This window comes from Sapajus apella, unplaced genomic scaffold, assembly GCF_009761245.1.
Source record: "Sapajus apella isolate SASKATOON/1434 unplaced genomic scaffold, GSC_monkey_1.0 scaffold122, whole genome shotgun sequence".
NCBI classification, from domain to species: domain Eukaryota; kingdom Metazoa; phylum Chordata; class Mammalia; order Primates; family Cebidae; genus Sapajus; species Sapajus apella.
In genome coordinates, this window is record NW_022437062.1 from 6,589,990 (window position 1) to 6,616,453 (window position 26,464).

Consider the following 26,464-nt stretch of genomic DNA (forward strand, 5'->3'; position numbering starts at 1 on the left):
AATATCTTATCCCAGCTTCTCTTCTTAGTTTGTTAAATGATAGCATCTGTCATAGTCAAATGCTTTTAATTTTAATATCATTTTAATATAGACAAATTCACCAATAATCATCATTATGCTTTGTGCCTTTAAGAAACCTTTTCCTAATCCTTCCATATTTTCTTCTAAAAGCTGTAAGTTTTCCTTTACACATTTCAGTTCAAAATTCACCTGAAATAGAGTTTTGTGCATGGCATAAGATATATCCAATCTTTTTCCCCACATGGATAACTAATTTTCCTAGCATCACTCATTAAACAGTTTATACTCTCCTATTAAAAATAATGGGAGCTGTTATAGGTAACATAATGTCAGCTATCACAGGTAGGATCCCCTGGAGAATAGACCCTGAAAAGAAATTCCATGCAGAAGGTTTAGTGGGGAGTGCTCTTTGGAGCAATACCTATGGGAAAGTGAGTGAAGCAGGATTAGAGAAGATGCAATTTTTACAGAGGCCTCAGGTGATAATGTAGGGAGCACTGAGGCTGGGATGGCCCTTCAGAGCTGTCCTACACAAGGCAATGGTGCTGAGCCTCCATACTCTCACACACAGCTAAGTCATTGGTCAGGCCTATGCTTGAGGAAAAGGTGTAAGGTTGGTAGAGGTAGCTCCCATTTGCAAAGGGCAGTTCCTGGGGAGATACTCAACTGTACACCTTTGGCTGGCAATGCTCCCAGCAGCAGAGAGAACAGAGTATTAGTCTTGCAAGGGGGATCTGCGTGGCACCCACAGCATACACTACACCACCTTGCTCATGTATCACTACGACATTGTGATACATAGACTACTCCATTTAACAGAATTATTTTTCCATGATATAATTTCTAAATATGTTTCCATCCTGGTCACCAACACGTAATCTAATTTGTCAATAATGCCCCTTCAAATATGTACCTATAACTATACCAATAACTCCAGATTCATCAGACTATATAGAGTACAGTATCAGATTTTCTACCTTGATATGAATATCTATTACTAATGTAGCCTGACTTTTTGTTTGCAACAGCTACACATTACCCAACTGGCTCAAAATCAATATGTTGTCAGCTAAAACTGAAACTGAGGTCTCTGATGTCCTTTACCTGTAAGTGGATAGTTTAATCTCAATGCACGATATTTCCATTATCCTCTTGAGTTTAATCTTGTTCCATTTAGTTTAGGAAAATTTAACAAGCTTTGACTCTGTCACCTAACATCTCTCGCTGTTTCAAGCTTTCTCTAAATTTGATAAAGGATGCCAAAAAGATGTTAAAAAAAAAAAAAGATCCCATGACATTAGAGAGCAGCAACGAGTTCATGACATGCCAATGCTACCCTGACTTCTACTTCCACTCTTGGAAACCCATCCCATAACCCATTCTATAAAGATCTTGGTCTGCTAGGTAATATTAATATCAGGAGCTTTATCGGCAAATTAATATAATGGCTTATAGTGAGTTTTGTGCAGAGCTTTTGGAAATCAATCACATGACCTCAACTTATATTTGTATTGTACACAAGTTTTCTAGCAACAATGCTTTCACACAGAAGGCAAACTTCCGTGGTGGGCATGAGGCACCCAGCAGGTGAGCCTTGCAGGACTCCCTGAATCACAGCCTATAAGAGTTACAGGTACCTGCCTGGCCTTCTAGTTCACCAATGTGTTGGGTCATAAAATATACCTTGGTTCACATGTGCTGTCCTTTGATCATGCATAATGCAACACGGTTAATCTGTGACCAGTGAGATACATGAAACATTAAACGGCCTCTGGTTTCTGTTTCAAGTTTGATCACTTGACTGCCCCGCAGTAACTGGATTTTATAATAAAGTTAAGTTTCATTTAAAATATAAAGCTGTCTGTTCTGGTAAAGTCAATCATATGTTGTAAAGTTATTCCATTTAAAAGAACAGTTTCTTTGTTCACAAAACACTTGGCTTTGCATACTCACGTTCCATTTAATTATACTCTATCTTCTGAGTACATTTAGATTCCCAAACCCATGCAGAGGTGAATAGTTTCAAGGTTAAAAACAAAAAAAGTATGTTCTAGCAAAATAGGGTCAGTAGCAGCATCTAACATCGATAGTAATCACATAATATGTTATGAAACCAGTTTCATTGTTTAACACAGGAAAAATGGGGAAAATGTGTCCCTGTTACCAGCTTACAGACTAAGTTCTCTCATCATTCATCCACCTGTTTATTCATTCACTCAGTAGAACACTTATGACTACATGCCATGGGTCAGTTTCAGTAACTGACCCAGGTATACAATGATGAATGTGATACCATTGCTATCTTTGAGGAGAGATTTTTTTAAATAAATAAATAAATAAAAAGACATCTGTTTCCATTTTTATGTGTTATCACTAGCAGAAACAGGTTCCAAATGAAGATGCGACACTGAGAACAAAGCAAGGCAACCCCATTTTACTCTGCTGGGTGGCATGTCAGCTGCAGGAATTCCCAATCATCCTGTCTGGCTACTCCTAAGGGCAATGTGTTGCTTGCAGCCACTGTCTTATCACGGTAAGGTGGAAGGTTGTTTTTAATTAAAGTCAACAACCACAATTTTCTTAAAATAATCAGTACCTATTATTCCACTATTTATGAAACTGCAAAGTGTGCATCCAAAGTAAAAGGTCCTGTATTAATAACTTGATAAGAGCTAAAGATAAGCTCTTTATCACACAAGAATCAATGAGTTAATATTATAAAAATACATATAAGAAGAAGATAATTGAGGTCCAAAACCTATTGCTTTGACAAAAGTATGATATGGAAATCAGGAGAAACAAAATTACTATTAGTTGCAGAAATTGAGAACACTTAGAAGAGGGGAAAATGTGACTTCGCATAGTTCAGAAATGATTGGTAGGAAGAAAGGGGATCTTTGCTTTTCTTTGCTTTTGCTCTTTCATCTTTTAAGATTTCACATCAAAATGACATTAGTAGTCAGACCTGCCGTTCCAATTCCTTTCTGACTTAATTTAATCTAGAAAATTTTAAAGCCCTGATTAAATTCAAAGGCTACTTAGTGAGCCAGTTTGAAGCTAGACACTGTGGGGAGTACCTCAGAGGAATCCTATATGATCTCTGCCCTCAAGTATTTTTTATTAATGAAAATTAGGTAGAAATCCAGTATTAACCTATACAAAACAATAAGAGATCGATAAAGATGCTATATAAGTAAGTGCCTTAAAAAAAACTAGAAGCGAATATAGAAGTTTAATCAAGAGCAAATCAAGAAACTCACATAGAATAAATAACTCATTGTGAGCTATTATTTGTAGCATCATTTCATCATTGGAAAATACCAAAAGGAATGGGTTTTTAAAATCTTTTCTGCCCCTATGAACCAGCAGTGATCTGTAATTATAATAAAGCTAATTTTAAAAAGTGCTTTATGAAGTATTTTCATTGATATTATTTCATTTGATTCTCAAAAAACAAACTATGAGTTTGACGAAATTCCTTCCAGCAACTGCAATCACGGGAGTAACAACAAGCTACAAAATCAGTATTTCACTGATTCTAACAATGTTGATGCTTCCTTCTCCCCCACACCAAGTTCTCCTGAATCATTCTAGAAATCATGTGTGCTTGTGGATGTAATCGTTCCTCCTTATCACTGCTTTTATCTCTTGTTCCGGCTGCACAAGGTGCCTCTTGATGCTTCCAAAATGGGCACCAGGGCTGCTGTAGTCAAACATATCAGACGGGTTGCCCAAGGCACAACTGCCTACCTCTCCCACTTCTCCTTAGGATAAGACAAAATCTCATTCATTCTACCATAAATAAAACCACACTGGATAAAATCTAGTTCATTATGCCCTGTCACACCGTGCTTCCATAGCACCTCCAGCAGGGACTCTGCTTCCACAAGTCTGTACATTCTGTTATGCAGAACTTGCTTTCAATGTCCTAAAGAAATTTTAGTAACATTGCTCTTGAAATTTTCACACTGCTTTTTTTTTATGGCAGTCCTCTCTCCCTCTCTCCAGGCATGAGTCCACGGGGCTGGCGCAACAGAAAATCTGGAGAACATGCGTCATGCTGTATTTTCAGTGTTGTCCCTCCCTGTGGTAGCCAGTACCCCTCAGATGTGGCTCAAATTCTTGCTTTCCTCAAGATGAGCTTTGTCCTGTGATGATTATCCCCACACTAAAGCAAAAGACTCCGGACAGGCATGACTGTCAAATAATCCAGACATGGCCAGACAGGTCTGAATCCTAGGGAGAATATAGCTGAGGCCCAAGCTGCACACATTATTTACTCTTCACGATTCCTCTGGGCTCACCTGGAAACCAACACCTTTACTCATTCACAGGAGCACTTCTGGGCTCTCCCTCTAAATACAAAAGTGAAACTCAAAACTTTAAACTTTAACATTTTAGAAAACACATGTGAAACCTGAATGAACTGGTTTGTGACTTTACTGTGAAAAAATTGTGTTACCATGTTTTTTTTTTTTTTTTTTTTTTTTTGAGACAAGTCTCATGCTGTCACCCAGGCTGGAGTGCAGTGACGTGATCTTGGCTCACTGCAACTGCCTCCTCCAGGGTTCAAGTGATTCTTGTGCTTCCACCTCCTGAGCAGCTGAGACTATACCATGAATTATTAATATAAAAATCTGAATCTCAGTGTTTGAAGTCCTCACTCACTTGCTTAGCATGAAACCCAGTCAGCTCTTCAACACTGCAAAACTGTTAGGCTTCTGATGATAAAGTTCTTCCATTCCTTTGTGCCAAAACTCCTTCTTCAAGTGTAGGGGCCCTCCTAGGAACATGAGGAATGTTTGTCCACAGACATTCTGGCCTGGACGTGTTCTTCTCTCATGGTACTTTTCCTTCAGCAGTTCATGGTCCAACATCTTTCTGGGACCCCACAAATCCATCTATACCCTATACATCTCTGAATTCCAATTCTGACCTGATTTCAAGTTCTTTCCTATAAGGCTCTGGGCCCTTGTTTCAATGTACTGCAACAATCCACGACTGTGAGAAAAAATTCCTAGAACCTTCTATGATGGGGAGGAAACTCCAGAACATGCCATGCTAGGACGCTGAGCTGCCAGGGCACACAGAGGAACTCCTGGGGGTTTTATGACCTAGTATCACAGCCCAAGGGCCACAAAGTTACATTAGATAGCTTCTGGTTCCAATTTTTAAATTGTCAAACAGAAGTCACTATCCTTGTAAGTGATCAGAAAGCAAATGAAGTGAGATCATCAAATGCCTCTTACCTCTGATTATAATATAATCAGCTGACATTAATTATATTTTTTCATGGACACAAGAATTGATCAAGTGATTCTCAGTTCTCAGTATCAAGAACTATGCCTGGGGCTTATGCTTCCATCACCACATCAGTGGTGACTTCAATCAAAGGAAAACAATCACAAGATTACTCAGAGCACACTAAAGACTAGCTATTTCCGAGTATGGTGAGCCAAGCTCCCCGTGATTCTTCTGGCACTAAAATGGCTTAATGAATCAAACGTAAACGAAAGCAAGCAAAACAGAAAGGAATCCTAGCACCAAGCCCCAAGGATACTGCTTCACCGGCTAGCACAACTAAAGTTCCTCAAGGTTTGGGGGAAGACCATACTCCACAAAGGCTTGGGAACTTTCCACATCAGTCTCCATCCTCCAAATAATAAAATACCATAAAACCAATCTCCAGGTTGACGGTGGGAAGAGGCATGAGAAGACAGACCTGACTACCAGTTCTTGTTAGTATAGTTTCTATTTTATCACCAGTATGTAAGAGATTCCCATGCATTGTCCTTGAAATAAGAAAATTACAAGACAACAAAAGGTGCATCACTGGCCTCTGTGATATCTTTATGCTACATCCTGTGTGAATGGTAATGTCAGCTTCAACTGCTTAGTCTCATAAGAAGGATAAGCGGATTTAACTATTTCCTGGGAATTACTGCTTGCCTCTAACATTGAAGAGTCTTCCAAATAGAAACAGAGCTGATTACTTTTGCCAGACTTAATCTCTTACTTGAGCAGTTAATGAGAGCCTTCAATAATCTTAATGACATCACTTCAATAAAAATACCTAGATGTTATTTCCACAGGAAATAAATGTCCACAGACCATAAACTTTACCTGGTTAATAGCTAACCTGGGAGAAAGGTGGGAGTTGGGTTCAGATAAAGGGACACTGTGATGGTAAATGAATTATTCACTCCTCCTTCTGGACTGCTGGCAACTGTCCAAGCCCTCTTCTGGGTTTAGGTGGGAAGAGAAATGAAGTGAAAGACAAAGGTAGCTGGAAGCAGGAAAATTCTCCTGGAACGGGCTTACCAGCTGCAGGGAGTCACTGACGGGTTCAGAATATAAAGAGGACTCATGGCTATAGGAAAGGGCAAATCAAGAGAGGAAAGGGAACTAGAACACAGGATACAAATCAAAGGTACTATCTGGGGAACTCACTCCCTCATGCCTTTCAAAATAGGGCCAATAGGAGGTAATGGCTGGAAGCCCTGCAGGAAGTCTCCACATTAGAGAAATTACCCATGTCAGAAAAAAAGCTCCTACCCACTCCTACTCTCCTTCCCTTTTCCAGCCCCTTCTTTTATAAGGTTAGAAGCACAAGAGATCCTTACAGTTCTATGATTGGCTCCTGAAAGTGCTTCTGAAGATCCCAATGGAAAGCTGAAGTCAAAGTAAAGGGAACGTTATGAGCATGTGCATGGAGAGGCCAAGGGAATGTATGATCATCCATTCAACTTGTCCCTCAGTGGGCCCATGGTCAGTCTCCAGCAGAAACTGAATGTGCTCTGTGTGCCTGCCTTGACCAAGATACACTGGAGGTTTTATGATGTTTTCCAAATAGAAAAAGGGCTAAATAATAAGATAATCCTAAATCGAGGAAAAAGAGGATTTACTAAAAAGCAATGTATTTAATGCACAGTTTCTGCACAGTTTTTGGAGTTAAGGAAGCTGAAAAATACTCTACACTTATGCCTTCAGAAGTCTCTTGCCTAATAATCTCAGAGTTTCCTTGTCAAGTGTTTCTAAGTCCTCAGCATCCAACAGGAGAAATAATTTTCATCACTAGGGTTCTATGATACATAATATAAAGTCTACGATTCTGTGACTTTCCTGGTGAAACAGATTGGTTATGAAAGTAGTAAATCTTATCAAAACAAGATTGATATATTGCAAAACACAAGATGAAAAGCATTTACCACAATTTTAAAGATCCACCCCCAGATCAATGATCTAGAAAGATTTATAAAATTTCACAAGTTACAAATGACCAAAAAGCGTTGAGGCTTCTCTTCCCTAGATAGATATTTTTATCTCAAAATTGCACTTATATTTGCTGTAACCTGTAAGAGACAGTATATCATATTACGAGCTATTTCCTAGACAGAGCGTTGCCCATATGCTGTTAGAGGATCTCTGAAAAAGAACACATAACCTGCACAATGGCATGTGAAAACCCTGAGAATCTGGCCACAACAGTCTAGAAAATGTAATGAATACTGAAATGGCGCTTCTTTTACACAGTCTTTTTTGGTGCTACTGAATCCCAAAAATTGTTTTCACATAACATTTTAAATCACATTTAGTATAGAAATCAAACGAGCTCTTTAGCACCTTTTACATAAGAAATGATGCTATACCAGTAACAGTAATAACCCATAAGTAAAACAACTACAGAATTAAGTGGTTTTGTGCTTATTTGGGAAATTTAAAAACAGTAAAAAAAGAGAAAACTTTGAACCAAGCTTCTTCAAATTAGAGTGAATTCATCCCTTTCCTGGTTAAAAAAAAAAAATAGCAAAATAGCAGTTATAGAGGTGATTACTAAAACCAAGCAAAAAAAAAAAAAAAAAAACCGTAGAATACTCTTGCACTTCTGCTTAGAGAATCCCAAGAATGACTCCAGCAGCATGAACTGCCCAATTTAGGTCAAGAGGTCAATTACCCAGTGTCCACATCAAAGGCAGGGACAAGTTATTACCTCTCTCGGCCTGTTCCTGTTTCCTTTGAAAGTCACTGTGTTATGCAACCACAGAAGCAGTCTTAGAGGATGCTGGGGAAAAAATTTTTACAAAGTATTGCTTCCGGAAGCAACTATACCTCTGAACCACTAGGTCAAAACCATCCTCATCATCTCCACATCTCCCAATACCACTCCCAGTTTTCTTGCTACAAAGTGTGAACTAACAGGCCCAGGAATTTTGGTCCATTATTAATTAGCCAGTCTCTAACTAACACAAGCAGCCTGATAGTTCTCCAATCAGCCAAGAATAGATTCAAAGCATCTTAAACAGAGACTAACCTGGAGATGACTGGTGCTGGGGCTCAGCTGTGGTCTTCCCTGGCCCCGAGCTCTTTTCCAAAGGTTCCCCAGGCACCAACTGAGGTTGGCCTGCTCTGAGGAAGGCCGGGCTGGCTCCTTTGGTCTCCGTGACCTTTGCAGAAGATGGTGGCTCCAAGGTGTCAGCAGAGACGCACCCAGGGAAGACACGGCTCTTTCTACCAGGAGAGTCATTAAGAGCAGCTTCCCTCTCACCAGGCAGTGCAGGGAGCCGGAGGATCCTGTGATGCTGCTGAGGGCTGGGAAGCCTTGGAGACAGAGGCGAGGGAACAGGTAACGTCTGTTTGTGTGTGCTGGCCTGCGAGGATGAATTATTAAACAGCTTGCCAAGAGCTGCTGGTGCTGGGGGGGATGGCTTCTTATCATCACCTCTGAGTTGTGAGGAGTCAGGACCTACTTTGTGGGGCAGATCCGGAAACAAGGACTTGTGGCCACTGAGGGGCAACCCAGCTCTCCTCTTGTTTCTGATTTCTGGGCGAGTGTGGGGGACACTCGTGCGGAAAGGGAAGCCCAGTCTTTTCCCCTCGGGGGCTTCATCTAACTTCTCACTCTCTATCACCTTCAGGAGGACCTTGTTCACAGCCCCCTCGGCACTGGCTGGTGCACTAGAAATGGAGGCTGCTTCCGTGGCTGGTGACTTCCATGACCCATTCCCTTGCCACTCCTTGCCGCGCCGTCTGGAACCCCGAGCCCCAGCCTCAGCTCCCGGGAGGGTGAGCAAGTCAGCTTTGGGTACAAACTCAGCTTGGGCGTCTGAGCAAATGGCAATCCTCTCCTTACCCTTAGAATGCGTTTTAACTGCTCTCTGTACCTGGGAGGACAGGTCCTGAACTTTGACCACCACTTTGGATACAGGTTTCTGCTTGCAGGTCCGCTTAGCTGGCTTCTGCATCTCATCCTTTTCTGCCTCCGGATGCTTCTCAGGGTCCTGGTGACTTTCAGACAAACCTGTTTGCTGATGCTCCAGCCCTTTCGGCAGCCTCCGAAAGCCATCCTCTCCTGCCTCTGTGGAGCTGCAGTCAGGGGGCAGCACTTCTCTTCCAAGCCCAGTGTCCTTGAAAGCCGTCTCAAAGCTCCCAAAGCCAAGGTCTGTGTCTGGTGTCTTGGGAATATCTGAGGGGCAGCTCTCTCTCCTCCGCAGGGAGGACTCAAGTGCCCCATTCGGGAGCAGATTTCCTCTCCCCTCTAGTAGCCAGTGATTAGGCCTTGTTCTAGAAAGAGGAAGGGAATTGCTGGAACAGATCTGGTCCTTGCCCATCAGAGGAGCTGATTCTCGGCCTCCACGCCCTTTTCTTCTTGTCCTCTTCTGTGGGAGAGCCCCAAAGCTCTCTCTCCTTCCACCAAACCTCCGAGGCTTTTTGTTCCCATGGGTGCTCCTCTTATTGAGAGGACCCACAGGGAGCTCTCCCTGCCAGTTGTCAGCATTCTGGAAACAGTCATCCTCAGGGGCGAGGCTCACGGACAGCTCTGGCAGCTTCCCCTCCTGGTTCCCCATCGTGATCCCCAGGATGTGGTCTGAGCTCAGGAGATCAGCTAGCAGTCTCTCTCTCTCTGTTGTGAGTTTGTACAGCTCAGTTAGAATGTCTTTCGTGGGAGTCTGCTTGAAAAATATGTCGCCTGGATGTTCGTCTGGCTCCTGGCTGAGGCTGATGTCTGACTCCTCCCTGACTTGGTAGCAGTTATGAAAACCTTTATTGGATCTGTCTAGAGTTACAGTGCCCTTGTATGAAAATCCTCTGACTTCCCCCTTTGGAAGATAGAAGCTGATGTAGCAAAGTTCCATAATGGGCTTATGCAATTGGAGGGTGCAATGAGTGCCTTCCATTATGCCTACCTAATTATTCATGCCTTGGAGATGCCGGTTTGTGGTCAGGCTTCCCAGGCTCCAGTGGTGAGGCATGTGATGGTGGCTATGCAGAGAAAGCAGCTGACAGTCATCTCCAGCAATGAGACTGCCTGTTAGAGGAACAGGGGAAGAAAGCAGCTTGTCTAACAGAGTGCATAAATCACACATCAACATAAAATCAAAGCACAAACATGACTTTTCCTTCCTCTCTGGCTGACTTCAACAACTCAAGGAATAAGACAACAGCCAGATTTCAATCTCTTCTGCACTCGCACCCTACTCCTGATCAGTGGAACTTTTGTAAACTGAGAGATGGGAAAGTCCTCTGATTTCACCCCTAGGACAAAAGTTCCCTTTCCCTACATGGGGTGGGTGGGGAGACTCACTGTGCAGCCTGGATCAGGTCTCTCAACTTCTCTAGAGCTCGGTTTATGTTATTCTGTAAAATAGAGCTTTCATGACTCCCAGAATTCCTTATCTAGGGGGCTTTGAGATCCTTAGAAAACATAGCCGTTTTCATAACTCATATTTGGAATATTACTTTGCAAATATAAGCCTTTCTACTCTTTAAAACCCACCTTCAAGATCTGAGCTCAAATTATCAATTTAACTTAAAGCACAATGTGAGGAAAAAATCTTAGGCCCCAAATTTGGAGTCAATAGAAGAAATTTCAGTGTAAAAGTTTACAATTTGAATAACTCAAGTCTTCATCAAGTTTTGTTGTTTTCCTTTTTTGTCTTTTTCCTTGTTGTTGTATTGCCTTCTTTTTTCCTTCCTGTTGTCTACTTGAAGCCAAATGGAATGACAGAAGAACAGCAAAAAATCTATGAGGAACTGCTGACCCTGTACAGATTTTCAATTACTTCACCACAGAAATGGTTGAAATTTCACATAATCAGTGAAGGTGGCTGCTTCCTTCTGTGATATGAGGGACCTCAGAAATGTCTCTGTGGCTACCATCCCCACATACAAACTCTATATTTCTAATTTCTTAAGCTATTGCCCAGTCTTCAAGTTTTCCTTGCTTAACAAAGTGCCGCCCACACACTTATCATTTAAGGAAAAGTGTTAAATGATAACACAGTAACTATCCATTAACCCTTGATATCTTTAGTGAATTATTTTCCTCAGGTTTTTCCTAAATGCTTCTAAATAGCAAAAAACTACAGAAAAGTACATTTTGAGTGAAGGAAGAGAGAAAGGAGGAAGCGTCTGTTAAAAATAACTCCTTGAGGGAGAGAGATAAAATTAAGAGTGATAATGAACATTGCAGATATCTGGTCAAACCAGAATGCCAGGAGACCAGGAGAGGTCTTTTCTCTTTCACAATTGTATATAGGGCTGCTCTCATTCAAGTAGTCTTGTTTGTTTGTTTAAGAGATGGGTTCTTTATTGCTCAGGCTGGATGGAGCGCAGTGGTGCAAACATGGCTCACTGTAGCCTCAACGTCCTAGGCTCAAGTGATCCTCCCATCTCAGCCTCCCAAGTAGGTAGGACTACAGGCATGTGCTGCCACCACCCAGCTAAGTTTTTGGGTTTTGTTTGTTTGTTTGTTTGTTTGTTTTTTGGTAGAAACAGGTTTCACCATGTTTCCCAAGCTAGTCTGGAACTCTTCAACTCAAGCAATCCTCCTACCACAGCCTCTCAAAGTGCTGGGATTATAGGTGTGAGCCACTGCTCCTGGCTGTATTTTTTAAACTTTTCTAAAATGCTCATTGCTAGCATTTTCTTAAGAAGTACATTTGTAGGAATACTTAATAATTATTGCTACAAACTCTCTGTTTACATCTAAGAATTCACTTAGGAGGTAGTTTCTTATTTTGTACTTTAGAATAATCACTAATAAAAGCGATTGCAAAGCTGTCAATATCCACTGAGCACTAAGCATTAGAAGTTCATTTAATGAATTCTCAGATAAGCTGAAGGGAAGCAGCAGATGAGCTATGCTGAGTTTTGGGAAAATAGAATTATCTCGCTCTCTTCAAGCATCATTTTCCTCTTCCTCCTCTTACCTCCTCAATTCCCATGGATTAGGAGAAGTGTGTGATGTTGGGGGAGAAGTGTTAAAAATTTAAGAATGTGTTCAAAGTCACAGCAGAAAGTTTATGTTGTAATTTCAAATAAGAATATGACTGCATATTCTAAGAGCCTATTCCCTAAGAGAGGGAATTTGTATATACTGAACACATATACACTAACACTTTCATTTTGTTATCTCATGTAATCAGTAGATCTCCATTTTACAGATGAGGAAACTGAAATTCAGAGTGATAAAGGAACTTGTCTAGGAGAATGTGGCTCAGAATATGCAAGTTTCAAACCCAGGTGTGTCTCCCTACATTGCTTCATAGGTCATGTTGCTCTTTATCTACTTCCTTTACTAACAAATTGGTTTTCCATGCAACTTAAATAGAGGAGGTTTTTGTTTGTTTGTTTGTTTTGTTTTTTGTTTGTTTGTTGTTGTTGTTGTTAACTTGGTGTTACATAATTTCTTAACAATGTCTCTGAGACATTCACTGGGCCCAGGTGTAGCAGCTTATACCTATAATCCCAGCACCTAGGGAGGCCAAGGTGGGAGGACTGCTTGAGCTCAGGAGTTTGAGACCAGTCTGGGCAACATAGTGAAACCTTGCTTCTACAAAATTAAGGAAAATTAGCTGGGAATGTGGTTCATGTATGTATTCCCAGCTGCTCCTGAGGCTGAGACAAGGGGATCGCTTGAGCCTGGGAGATTGAGGCTGCAGTGGAGTGAGACTGTGCCACTGCACCACTGTACTCCAACCTGAATGACAGAGCAAGACCCTGTATTTAAAAAAATAAAATAAAACCCCACACTCATTGTAGAGCTTCAGCATGTATGTCTGAAGATAAAATGCTGCTCCCTAAAGTCATCCCTTAAACAATAAAATCTAGAAAAAGGACACCAGGAGTTCACTACAGCTGGTATAGACAGTAAGAAACTCAATGAAGATTCTAATTTAGAAATAAAAGAAGAGAGGGGCTGATATAAAGCTATATCCTTTATGAGAATTATAGACATGTGATGCCTGTTTACAGGATCAAGTCTTGGTTATGTAAATGGAGAAAATGTCATGGTTAGAACTCTGTATGTTAGCCACAGTTGGGAAATTCAAGTCAAGGCTTAGAAAATTATAATATTGGTGGGGACGATCCAACATGGCCGTTTAGGAACAGCTCAGGATTGCAGCTCCCAGTGAAAGCACAGAGGGTGAGTGGACGCCGCGTTTTTATTGCCCACAGACTAGGAAATTCCCGGGCGGAGGAGCTCCATGGTCGCCAGCGCGGCTGTTTCGGCCAGCGCGGCTGTGCCGGCCTGCGCCGCTGCTTTGCCCCGCGCGACTGCTTTGTCGGCACCCCGGAGCCACGGTTCTCCATACAAAAACACCGGTCCGGGTGCCCTTTTGGCTGGCGATTGGAGCCATGGGAAGTCACCCATTCGCCGGTTCAAAAAGGGGACTGAGCAGAGAACCAGGACAGTAGATTCCAGGGCAAACAAACAGACCCTGGCGCCTCTTCAACAGACTGGAACACCAACTTAAAAAAGGCTCTGAGGCAGGGAGCCAGGCGATCAGGCTCGGCTGGCCCCACCCCCACAAAAGAACAGCAACCAGAAACTCTGGATTGAGAGTTTCACAGCAAGCGCAGCTGAACCCGGGACGGTCCAGCTCTGTGGGGGAGGGGCGTCCGCCATTACCGAGGCAGCCCGCCGTTGCCGAGGCAACCCGCCATTGCCCGCCGTTGCCAAGGCAACCCGCCACAGCAAAGAGACTCCGCCTCAACAGAGGCGGGCCACCATAGCCAAAGCAGTTCTAACTACACCCATATAAACAGGACTGCAGGGAAGTTCACTCGGCAGCAGGGCGGAGCCCACAGCAGCTCAGCAAAGCTGCTATAGGCCGACAGTGACTAGGCTGCCTCCTTGCTGGGCTGGGCAGGTCTGAAGGAAAAAAAAAAAAAAAAAAAAAAAGAAGGCGGCAACATAAGGGAAACTCATAAATAAAGCCCTAAATCCCTGGGACAGAGCACCTGGGAACAAAAAGCAGTTTATGAGTTCTGCTGCAGCAGACCTAAAAGTACCTGCCCAGCAGCTCTGAATGAACAACAACAGAGATCACAGCTCACCATTTGAGCTCCTATAAAGAAGAGACCGTCTCCTCAAGCAGCTCCCTGACCCCTATATATCCAAAAAGACACGTCATAAAAGAGAGATCAGATTGACACTAGGTGGGTATCCTTCTGGGACAAAGATAGCAGAAGAAGAAAACTGGTAACAACCCTTGCTGTTCAGCAGCTGCTGCAGGTGAACCCCAGGCAAGCAGGGCCTGGAGTGAACCTCAGCAGACCTACAGCAGAGGGGCCAGACTGTCAGAAGGAAAACCAAGAAACAGAAATAACCTCATCATCAACAAACAGAACGTCAATCTGAAAGATTTGAGACCCAATCTGAAAGCCAGCAACTACAAAGTCGACAGGTGGATAAATCCTTAAAGATGGGAAGAAACCAGCGCAAAAAGGCTGAAAACACCCGAAACCAGAACACCTCTCCTCCTAAAAGGGATCACAACTCCTCACCAGCAAGGGAACAAGGTTGGATGGAGAACGAGTGTGATGAAATGACAGAATCAGACTTCAGAAGGTGGGTAGTAAGAAACTTCTGTGAATTTAAAGAACATGTTCTAACCAAATGCAAAGAAACTAAGAACCTTGAAAAAAGATTTGACGAAATGCTAATGAGAATGGACAAAATAGAAAGGATTATAAGTGAATTGATAGAGCTGAAAAACGCAACACGAGAACTTCGTGAATCATGCACAAGTATCAACAGCCGAATTGACCAAGCAGAAGAAAGGATATCAGAGGTCGAAGATCAACTCAATGAAATAAAACGGGAAGGCAAGAATGGAGAAAAAAGGGTAAAAAGGAATGAACAAAGTCTCCAAGAAATGTGGGACTATGTGAAAAGACCTAATCTACGTTTGATAGGCGTACCTGAATGCGACGAAGAGAATGAATCCAAGCTGGAAAATACTCTTCGGGATATTATCCAGGAAAACTTCCCCAACCTAGCAAGGCAGGCAAACATTCAAGTCCAGGAAATACAGAGAACACCACAAAGATATTCATCAAGAAGAGCAACCCCAAGGCACATAATCGTCAGATTCACCAGGGTCGAAATGAAGGAGAAAATACTAAGGGCAGCCAGAGAGAAAGGTCGGGTTACCCATAAAGGGAAACCCATCAGACTCACAGCAGATCTCTCAGCAGAAACCCTACAAGCCAGAAGAGAGTGGGGGCCAATATTCAACATCCTTAAAGAAAAGAACTTTCAACCCAGAATCTCCTATCCAGCCAAACTAAGCTTCATAAGTGAAGGAAAAATAAAATCCTTTGGGAACATGCAAGTACTCAGAGATTTCATCACTACCAGGCCAGCTCTACAAGAGCTCCTGAAAGAGGCTCTACACATATAAAGGAACAAGTACCAGCTCAACTAAAGGGCAAAACACCCAGCTAGCACCAAAATGGCAGTATCAAATTCACACATAACAATATTAACCCTAAATGTAAATGGACTAAATGCCCCAATCAAAAGACACAGACTGGCAAATTGGATAAAAAGACAAAACCCATCGGTGTGCTGTATCCAGGAAACCCATCTCACATGCAAGGATACACAAAGGCTCAAAATAAAGGGATGGAGGAAGATTTACCAAGCAAATGGAGAGCAAAAAAAAGCAGGAGTTGCAATTCTCATCTCTGATAAATTAGACTTTAAAGCAACAAAGATCATAAGAGACAAAGAGGGATATTACATAATGGTAAAAGGATCAATGCAACAAGAAGAGCTAATGATCCTAAATATATATGCACCCAATACAGGAGCACCCAGATACATAAGGCAAGTTCTTAATGACTTACAAAGAGACTTAGACTCCCACACAATAATAGTGGGAGACTTTAACACCCCATTGTCAACATTAGACAGATCAACCAGACAGAAAATTAACAAGGATATCCAGGACTTGAACTCAGACCTGGACCAAGCAAACCTAATAGACATTTACAGAACTCTCCACCCCAAATCCACAGAATATACATTCTTCTCAGCACCACATCACACCTACTCTAAAATTGACCACATAATTGGGAGTAAATCACTCCTCAGCAAATGCAAAAGAACGGAAATCGTAACAAACAGTCTCTCAGACCACAGTGCAATCAAGTTAGAACTCAGAATTCAAAAACTAACCCAGAACCGCACAGCTTCATGGAAACTGAACAACTTGCTCTTGAATGTTGACTGGATAAACAATGAAATGAAGACAGAAATAAAGATGTTCTTCGAAAGCAACGAGAATGATGACACAACATACCAGAATCTTTGGGACACATTTAAAGCAGTCTCTAGAGGAAAATATATAGCAACAAGTGCCCACATGAGAAGCAAGGAGAGATCAAAAATTGACACCCTATCATCAAAACTGAAAGAGCTAGAGGAGCAAGATAAAAAAAACTCAAAGTCTAGCAGAAGACAAGAAATAGCTAAGATCAGAGCAGAACTGAAGGAGATAGAGACACAAAAAACCCTTCAAAAAATCAATAAATCCAGGAGCTGGTTTTTTGAAAAGATCAACAAAATAGACAGACCACTAGCCAGATTAATAAAAAAGAAAAGAGAGAATAACCAAATTGATGCAATAAAAAACGATAAAAGGGGATATCACCACAGATTCCACAGAAATTCAAACCATCATCAGAGATTATTACAAACAACTTTATGCACACAAACTAATAAACCTGGAAGAAATGGATAAATTCCTGGACACTTGCCTCCTGCCCAGCCTAAACCAGGAAGAAGCCGAAACCCTGAATAGACCCATAACAAGGTCTGAAGTTGAGGCAGCAATTAAGAGCTTACCACCCAAAAAAAGCCCAGGTCCAGATGGGTTCACAGCTGAATTCTACCAGACATACAAAGAGGAGCTGGTACCATTTCTTCTGAAACTATTCCAAACAATACAAAAAGAGGGAATTCTTCCCAAATCATTTTATGAGACCAACATTATCCTGATTCCAAAACCCGGCAGAGACTCAACAAGAAAAGAAAACTTCAGGCCAATATCCATGATGAACATAGATGCAAAAATCTTCAATAAAATACTGACAAGCCGATTGCAACAGCACATCGAAAAGCTTATCCACCATGATCAAGTAGGCTTCATCCCAGGGATGCAAGGCTGGTTCAACATACGCAAGTCTATAAACGTAATTCACCACATAAACAGAACCAAAGACAAAAACCACATGATTATCTCAACTGATGCGGAGAAGGCCTTTGACAAAATTCAACAGCCCTTTATGCTAAAAACCCTCAATAAACTAGGTATCGATGGAACGTATCTCAAAATAATAAAAGCTATATATGACAAACCAACAGCCAATATCATACTGAATGGGCAAAAACTGGAAGCATTCCCCTTGAAATGTGGCACCAGACAAGGATGCCCTGTCACCACTGCTATTCAATATAGTATTAGAAGTTCTAGCCAGAGCAATCAGGCAAGAAAAAGAAATAAAGGGCATTCAAATAGGAAAGGAGGAAGTCAAATTGTCTCTATTTGCAGACGACATGATTGTATACCTAGAAGACCCCATTGTCTCAGCCCCAAACCTCCTGAAACTGATAAGCAAGTTCAGCAACGTCTCAGGATACAAAATCAATGTGCAAAAATCACATGCATTCCTAGACACCAATAACAGACTTAAAGAGAGCCAAATCAAGAACAAACTTCCATTCACAATTGCCACAAAGAGAATAAAATACCTAGGAATACAACTAATAAGGAATGTAAAGGACCTCTTCAAGGAGAACTACAAGCCACTGCTCAACGAAATAAGAGAGGACACAAACAGATGGAGAAACATTCCATGTTCGTGGTTAGGAAGAATCAATATCGTGAAAATGGCCATACTGCCCAAAGTAATTTACAGATTCAATGCTATCCCCATCAAGCTACCAATGACCTTCTCCACAGAACTGGAAAAAACCACCTTAAACTTCATATGGAACCAAAAGAGAGCCCGCATTCTTTTGGTTCAATTCTAAGTCAATTCTAAGCAAAAAGAACAAAGCGGGGGGCATCACACTACCAGACTTCAAACTATACCACAAGGCTACAGTAATCAAAACAGCATGGTACTGGTACCAAAACAGAGATATAGACCAATGGAACAGAACAGAGGTCTCGGAGGCAATGCAACACATCTACAACCATCTGATCTTTGACAAACCAGACAAAAACAAGCAATGGGGAAAGAATTCCCTGTTCAATAAATGGTGTTGGGAAAGCTAGCTAGCCCTGTGCAGAAAGCAGAAACTGGACCTCTTCCTGACACCTTACACTAAAATTAACTCCAGATGGATTAAAGACTTAAACATAAAACCTAACACCATAAAAACCCTAGAAGAAAATCTAGGCAAAACCATTCAGGACTTAGGTGTAGGCAAGGACTTCATGAACAAAACACCAAAAGCATTGACAACAAAAGCCAAAATAGACAAATGGGACCTAATCAAACTCCACAGCTTCTGCACAGCAAAAGAAACAATCATTAGAGTGAATCGGCAACCAACAGATTGGGAAAAAATTTTTGCAGTTTACCCATCTGACAAAGGGCTGATATCCAGAATTTACAAAGTACTAAAACAGATTTACAAGAAAAAAACTAACAAACCCATTCAAAAGTGGGCAAAGGATATGAACAGACACTTTACAAAAGAAGACATACGTGAGGCCAACAAACATATGAAAAAATGCTCATCATCACTGGTCATCAGAGAAATGCAAATCAAAACTACATTGAGATACCATCTCACGCCAGTTAGAATGGCGATCATTAAAAAATCTGGAGACAACAGATGCTGGAGAGGATGTGGAGAAATAGGAACACTTTTACACTGTTGGTGGGAGTGTAAATTAGTTCAACCATTGTGGAAGACAGTGTGGCGATTCCTCAGGGACCTAGAAATAGAAATTCCATTTGACCCAGCAATCCCATTACTGGGTATATATCCAAAGGATTACAAATCGTTCTACTATGAGGACACGTGCACACGAATGTTCATTGCAGCACTGTTTACAATAGCAAAGACCTGGAACCAACCCAAATGCCCATCGACGATAGACTGGATAGGGAAAATGTGGCACATATACACCATGGAATATTGTGCAGCCATCAAAAACGATCAGTTTGTGTCCTTTGTAGGGACATGGATGAACCTGGAAACCATCATTCTCAGCAAACTGACAGAAGAGCAGAAGATCAAACACCGCATGTTCTCACTCATAGGCGGGTGTTGAACAATGAGAACACATGGACACAGGGAGGGGAGCACTACACACTGGGGTCAGTTGGGGGGAAATAGGGGAGGGACGGTGCGGGGTGGGAAGCTGGGGAGAGATAGCAAGGGGAGAAATGCCAGATGTAGGTGATGGGGAGGAAGGTAGCAAATCACACTGCCACGTGTGTTCCTACGCAACAATTTTGCATGTTCTTCACAAGTACCCCAAAACCTAAAATGCAATAAAATAAATAAATGGGAAAAAAAAAGAAAATTATAACATTGGTTTTTATAGCAATAAAGCCACAATGCAAGACATAAAGCTACTATTATTAAAAAAGAAAAAAGAAAAAAAGAACTTCACCCTATTGCCTCATCCACCCAGAAACTTCCATGTAGAGTGCTCTTACCACACTTGTGGTGCCCACGTCTGGAGCCAAGGTGGAGCAGAACAGAAGAAGAAAAAAGAAATGGGAGTTTGTCTCATGATCTTGGGACTACAGTTCCTTTGTTCTGGGCCCTAGGAAGCATTGTGTTCTAAGAATCTTTTTACTGAACATAGACTAAGGAGCTTCACTATCCCAGGATCCGTGGGAGCCTATGAAGAATCCTAAGCTACTCAAGTAGACTTGTTACAAAAAGATTATTTCAGAAACAAAGTGAAGACTAGATAAGTAGAGGGTAAGACTGTGGTATAAATCAATTAGAAAGGTCTTTAAGTATTCCAGGAAGAAGTATTGATGGCCAAAACCAAAGCAGTAGCAATGTGGTTTGAGAAAAGATGGTCAATTTATAAAGACAGATTTCAGGCCAGGCATGGTGCCTCATGACCGTAATCCCAGCACCTTGGGAGCCTGCGGTAGGTGGATCACTTGAGTTCAAGAGCAGGCTGGCCAACATGGTGAAACCCCATCTCTACTAAAATTATAGAAAAAAGTTAGACAAGCGTGGTGGCACACACCTGTAAGCCCAACCATTCGGGTGGCTAAGGCACGAGGATTGCTTGAACTCAGGAGATCTAGGCTGTAGTGAGCTGAAATCTGTCACTGCACTCCAGTATAGGTGAAAGAATGAGACTCTTTATCTAAATAAATAAGTAAAAAGAAAAAGATATATTTAATTGAAAGAGCCTAGTGGTTGATTGGATATGTGTGGCAAGAAAGAATTTAGTCATGATTTCAGATGTAGGTGACTGGGTGGATTGCGGTGCCATTCACAAAGATAAGAAATACATGAAGAGGAATAGGCTTCAGGGGAAGAAGATGAATTCGGTTTTGGAAATATTGAATTTGATGAATCAGGGGAATAATCAAACAAATATGTCCGGGACACTGCTAGATGCAAACAGATAGAAAATGAGATCTAGGCTAGGGTTATACATCTGGAATGAACCATACAGTATATAAGGTGTTTCAATTCCATGTAAGATAAAGTAAGCACTCTCTATTCTATCTCTCCCACTAAATGCAACTGAAAAAAACTTCAATATAAAATGCATGGGGCAGCTATTTGAACACTCTAAAAGTAAACAGTAGCAAGAAGATTGATGAGGAAGACGAGGCTTTGAAGTATCACCCAATTGTAAAGCAGTTAACTTTCTCAGCTTTGTTCTTCAGTAGTCCTTAAGTCTGGACTCAAATGCGCCTGAAACATGGAAGTGAATATCAGCACAAACAGAGGAAGCCATAGGAGAAGTCCTGTAATTCAGAATCAAGAATAGGAAACTTTGACAAACCTGACAAAAGCAAGTAATGGGGAAAGGATTCCCTATTTATTAAATGGTGTTGGGAAAACTGGCTAGCCATATGCAGAAAACTGAAACTGGACCCCGTCATTAAATCTTATACAAAAATTAACTCAAGATAGATTAAAGGCTTAAGACCTAAAACTGTAAAAACCCTAGAAGAACACCTAGGCAATACCATTCAAGATACAGGCATGGACAAAGACTTCATGACTAAAACACCAAAAGCAATGGCAACAAAAGCCAAAATTGATAAATGGGATCTAGTTAAACTAAAGAGCTTCTGCACAGCAAAAGAAACTAGCATCAGAGTGAACATGAAACCTACAGAATGGGAGAAAATTTTTGGAATCTGTCCATCTGACAAAGGGCTAATATCCAGAATCTACAAAGAACTTAAATTTACAAGAAAAAAACAAACAACTCCATCAAAAAGTAGGCAAAGGATATGAATAGACACTTCTCAAAAGAAGACATTTATGTGCCCAGCAAACATTTGAAAAAAAGCTCATCATCACTGGTCATTAGCGAATGCAAATCAAAACCACAATGAGATACCATCTCACGCCAGTTAGAATGATGATCATTACAAAGTCAGGAAACAACAGATGCTGGAGAGGATGCAGAGAAATAGGAACACTTTTACTCTGTTGGTGAAAGTGTAAATTAATTCAACCATTGTGGAAGACAGTGTGGCAATTCTACAAGGATCTAGAACCAGAAATACCATTTGACCCAGCAATCCCATTATTGGGCATACATCCAAAGGATTATGAATCATTCTACTATAAATACACATGCATACGTATGTTTATTGCAGCATGTTGACAATAGCAAAGACTTGGGACCAACCCAACTACCCATCAATGATAGACTATATATACAAAATATGGCACATATACACCATCGAATACTATGCAGCCATAAAAAGGATGAATTCATGTCCTTTACAGGGACGTGGATGATTCTGGAAACCATCATTCTCAGTAAACTAAAACAGGAACAGAAAACCAAACACCACATGTTCTCACTTATATGTGGGAGTTGAACAATGAGAACACATGAACAAAGGGAGGGGAACATGACACACTAGGGCCTGTCAGGGGATGAGGAGCTATGGGAGGAATAGCATTAGGAGAAATACCTGATGTAGATGACGGATAGATGGGTGCAGCAAACCAACATGGCATGTGTATACCTGTGTATCAAACCTGCATGTTCTACACATGTATCCCAGAACTTCAAGTATAATAATAGGAAAAAAAAAAAAAAGAATAGGAAAATGTTTTCTTGTTGGCACCTAAAATTCTTTGAGGGAGAGAACAGTTTTCTATGATCAGAGGAATTGTAGTCCCAAGGTGTATGGGGGGGGAAGACCTATTCCTTTTTCTCTCACTCTGTTCTGCCTCTCGTTGGTTTTAGGTGTGGGCAGAGTTGCAGGAAGTTTGTAGCCAAAGACTTGGAGGGTTAATAGTCCTCGATTTCTAGCTAGAGGACTGAAATCAGCCTCAGAGAGCCCAGAAGTATGGGGGAGAGTATGGAGAAGGAGCTTAGAAAGTGACCCATAAAGTTGTTCATGGGCACCTGAATTAACCCCAAGCTGTGGATTGTGGATCTGATCTTAAACAGCATATGAAGGCCTTTGAAAAGAAATAAAGAGATGAGACAATTTCCCAGGCCCTAAACTGGCCACTGGATGGCACATACATAGGACGGAGTACTGCAAAAGCTTTGAAAATGGAACTGACATGAAATCCTCAGCCCACAGAAGGCTCATTGGAACTTGTGTCCTGAGCCAAATCAGGTTGACTAGCTGGATGTTTCAAGAAAAAAGCATCTTCCCTGAACAAATGAACTTCAACCTCAACCCTATAGTGTGTTCCATGTAAGAAGAAGGCTTTCAAACAGGACAAACTCTCCTCTGTGACAATCCATTAGAAAGTCAGAATGCAGTATGGAATCATCACACATATTTTCCATCCAAGAAGCCAGAGGAAAAAGAACTGTAAGTCCTAAGAGAAAAAAATGCAAAATGACAGGAAATCAATGTCCAGTGAGGTTAAACGCACTGGCATTGCAATTCCATGCTGAGTTCACAGGACTATGTCAAACAGCATTGCCTCATTCTACCTGGACTCAAATGTAGCAGCTCTGCAGGAGCTACACACTAAATTATACATCTTAATTTGGCCTATGAAGTGACCTGCTCTGATTATGTTCAAGGTAAAAGCACTTTGCTTCCTGGGGAGTCTTCATGTCTTCTATTTCCTCTGACAGACTCCAGGCTGGCATTCTCTCTATGACAACGTTGCAGCAGTGATTTCTCCCTTGACTCTTTTTCCAATGAAAAAGTAGATTACCTCACTCTACCCCAAATGGAAATATCTGTTGTGCCTCATCATAATGAGAAATTATTGCCTTTTAGTAGATGCTATCTATTGTTCACAGCATATTTCACCAATGCTTAAAATAAGATTCAAGAACTAGCTGTAGTCATTCTGTCTGCTGACTGCAGACATCCTAATTGATTTTGGCCTTAAAAGGCCAATGTAAAGCTTTCTTTGCTCAGTCATTGGCACAGTCTTGCCCTGTGATTCCATCTGAGCCCAACACTGCTAAGATAGATCACCTGTATTCCATTACTAAACTGGAAATTTCTTATTAGTTCAGTCAAATTCACACCTACCTTTCACACCCTCCTAAGACCAAGAGACTGACTTTTATGAACTCAATCAACAAGGTCCCTTGCACTGTGGCTTCTACTAGATTTAGCCATTGGGAAATAGTAACAGATGGGAGGGCAGATGGAAGAGGGCTCAGGACCTTTATCCCCTGGCTTCTTCCCTCCTGGGCTATAGTTTGGCAGTAGGCATGCCCTCTAATGAAGACCACAGCTCCTCTGGGGTAGTCCTCCTCCAGCTGTGGCTGCTTTCTCTGGGTACCATTACTGACCCCTCTCCTTGCTCATTTAATTCTGCCTCTCATATGTGATTTTGGACAAGTTATTGCCTGCCTTTCTCCTTTCCATCCACCCTGGGTTGGAGTGCAGCTTTTTAAAGAGGAAATTAAAAAAACAAAGGAAGTTCTGCAATAGGTTACTGGCTCCTCTTCTTTCCATGGAGTTTTTCTTTGCTTTCCTTTTTGTTTTTCTCTCTGTTTTTTTTTTTTTTTTTGAGATTGGGTCTCACTCTGTCACCCACTCTGGAGTGCAGTGGCGTGATCTCAGCTTACTGCAACCTCTACCTCCTGGGCTCAGGCGATTCTTTTACCTCAGCTCCTCAAGTAGCTGGGAAAACAGGTGTGTGTCATCATTCCCAGATAATTTTTGTATATTTTGTAGAGGCAGGGTTTTGCCATATTGTCCAGGCTGGTCTCGAACTCCTGAGCTCAGGTGTTCTGCCCACCTTAGCCTCCCAAAGTGGGGATTATAGTTGTGAGCCACTGAGGGGTTTTTCTTTATACACCATAAGAGTGTAGGAAAAATAACAAAATTACTATAATACACAGCAGAAAGAGACCTATCCTATAGGGTATCAAGGAACAAATCAGAGGAGTTCAAAAAAAGAGGGAAGTCCACATCATGTTTGTAGAATTAGAATAACACTTCAGGCAGAAGACAGCATTTAAAAATAGCCTCATTAAAATATGAGCCTTGGAAATGTAGAGATTAAGAAAATGAAATTCCAAGAGGAGGAAACATAATACAATAACATGTACAATGAAAAATAACTTTGCTTTTTAAATACATGTCAGGAGAGATAAGACAAGAAAGAGCAATAAAACACAGCAAGTCATAGAAAGATTTTAATCGAGTTGGTAGGAAATTAATGCTATCTTCACAGACAAATGATTCATGAAGCCATGGATGGTTTTTGACCAGGGAAGCAGTATGTTCAGCACTACACTTAAAGATTAAGTCAGCAGTAATGTCAGAACAGATCGGAGTAGAAAGAACAGACAGGGAGTCAAGAATCCGGAGCTGGGGACAACATCAAATTCTGCAGAGAGGTCAGCAAAGAAACAAATTAGAAGAAGAATCACAGGCCAAGTGCAGTGGCTCACTTCTGTAATCTCAGCACCTTGGGAGGCCAAGGCAGGTGAATCACCTGAGGTCAGGAGATCAAGACCAGCCTGGTCAATATGGTAGAGACCATCTCTACTAAAATTCCAAAAATTAGCTAGGTGTGGCAAATTAGCTGGCTACCTAGGAAACAGGTGGGAGAATCACCTGAACCCAGGATGCAGAGGTTGCAGTGAGCCAAGATCGTGCCGTGGCACTCCACTCTAGTCTGGGTGACAGAGACACTACCTCAAAAAAATAAATAAATAAAAGCTGTTACAGAAAGAGTTTTAGGTAGCAACTTTAGTAGAGTGGGAGAACACCAAACTATATTGAAAAGAGCAAGAAAGAATGCTGATGGTTAAGACAAAAAAATATATGAGTAATAGCCTGTACAGGTATTAAGGCTTAGTCTTTGTTTTCTTTTTTTTTTTTTGGACATGGAAAACGTAAGCCTGTTTTCAGGTTGAAAAGAAGGAAGTGGTGAGGAGGGAGACATTGATGATACAATGAAACATGATATAAAATATGGGAGAATAGGCAAAAAAAAGAAGGCACCAGAGGAAGAAGACATGGGCTCAAGGACACATGGGGAGGAATCAGCCTTGACAAGGAGGAGGATGGTTTCCTGCTCAAAGACTAAGGTTAAGTAAAGGAAAAAAGATTACTACGAGATAGCACTGAAAATTGACAAGAGTTTAGGTATTTTCTCAATGATTTTTGTTTTCAAAGCTTCATTACATAAAGAAAAATGAATATTAGCTTTCCTCATGATTTCCATGAAAATAAGATATTGAGATCCTCAGCACATCTCTGATTTTATGTCACTATCTGGCTAACATCATCATCTGTAGGAGATATAGGAGTATGCTGAAGAAATAAGCCTCTTCCCCCAATTTAATTTTTAAGTCTTTATGGGTACATCATAGGTATATGTACTTATGGGGTACATAAGATATTTTGATACAAGCATATAGTGAATAATAATCACATCAGGGTAAATGGGGTATCCAGTACCTCAAGCATTTATCATTTCTTTGCATTACAAACATTCCAGTTATACTCTTTTAGTTATTTT

The 26,464-nt window shown here is 41.3% G+C and overlaps 1 protein-coding gene across 5 annotated transcripts in view; it reads right to left on the reverse strand.

Moving 5' to 3' along the window:
* The window catches only part of FMN1 (formin 1), a 419,120-nt gene that overhangs the window by 359,334 nt on the left and 33,322 nt on the right, over window positions 1-26,464 (reverse strand). For all 5 annotated transcript variants that reach the window (XM_032261251.1, XM_032261250.1, XM_032261249.1 and 2 more), the window contains one exon: window positions 8,333-10,327. In XM_032261251.1, the coding sequence (XP_032117142.1) occupies window positions 8,333-10,196 (1,864 nt within the window). In that variant the 5' untranslated portion in view covers window positions 10,197-10,327. The remainder of the gene's footprint in view (window positions 1-8,332; window positions 10,328-26,464) is intronic.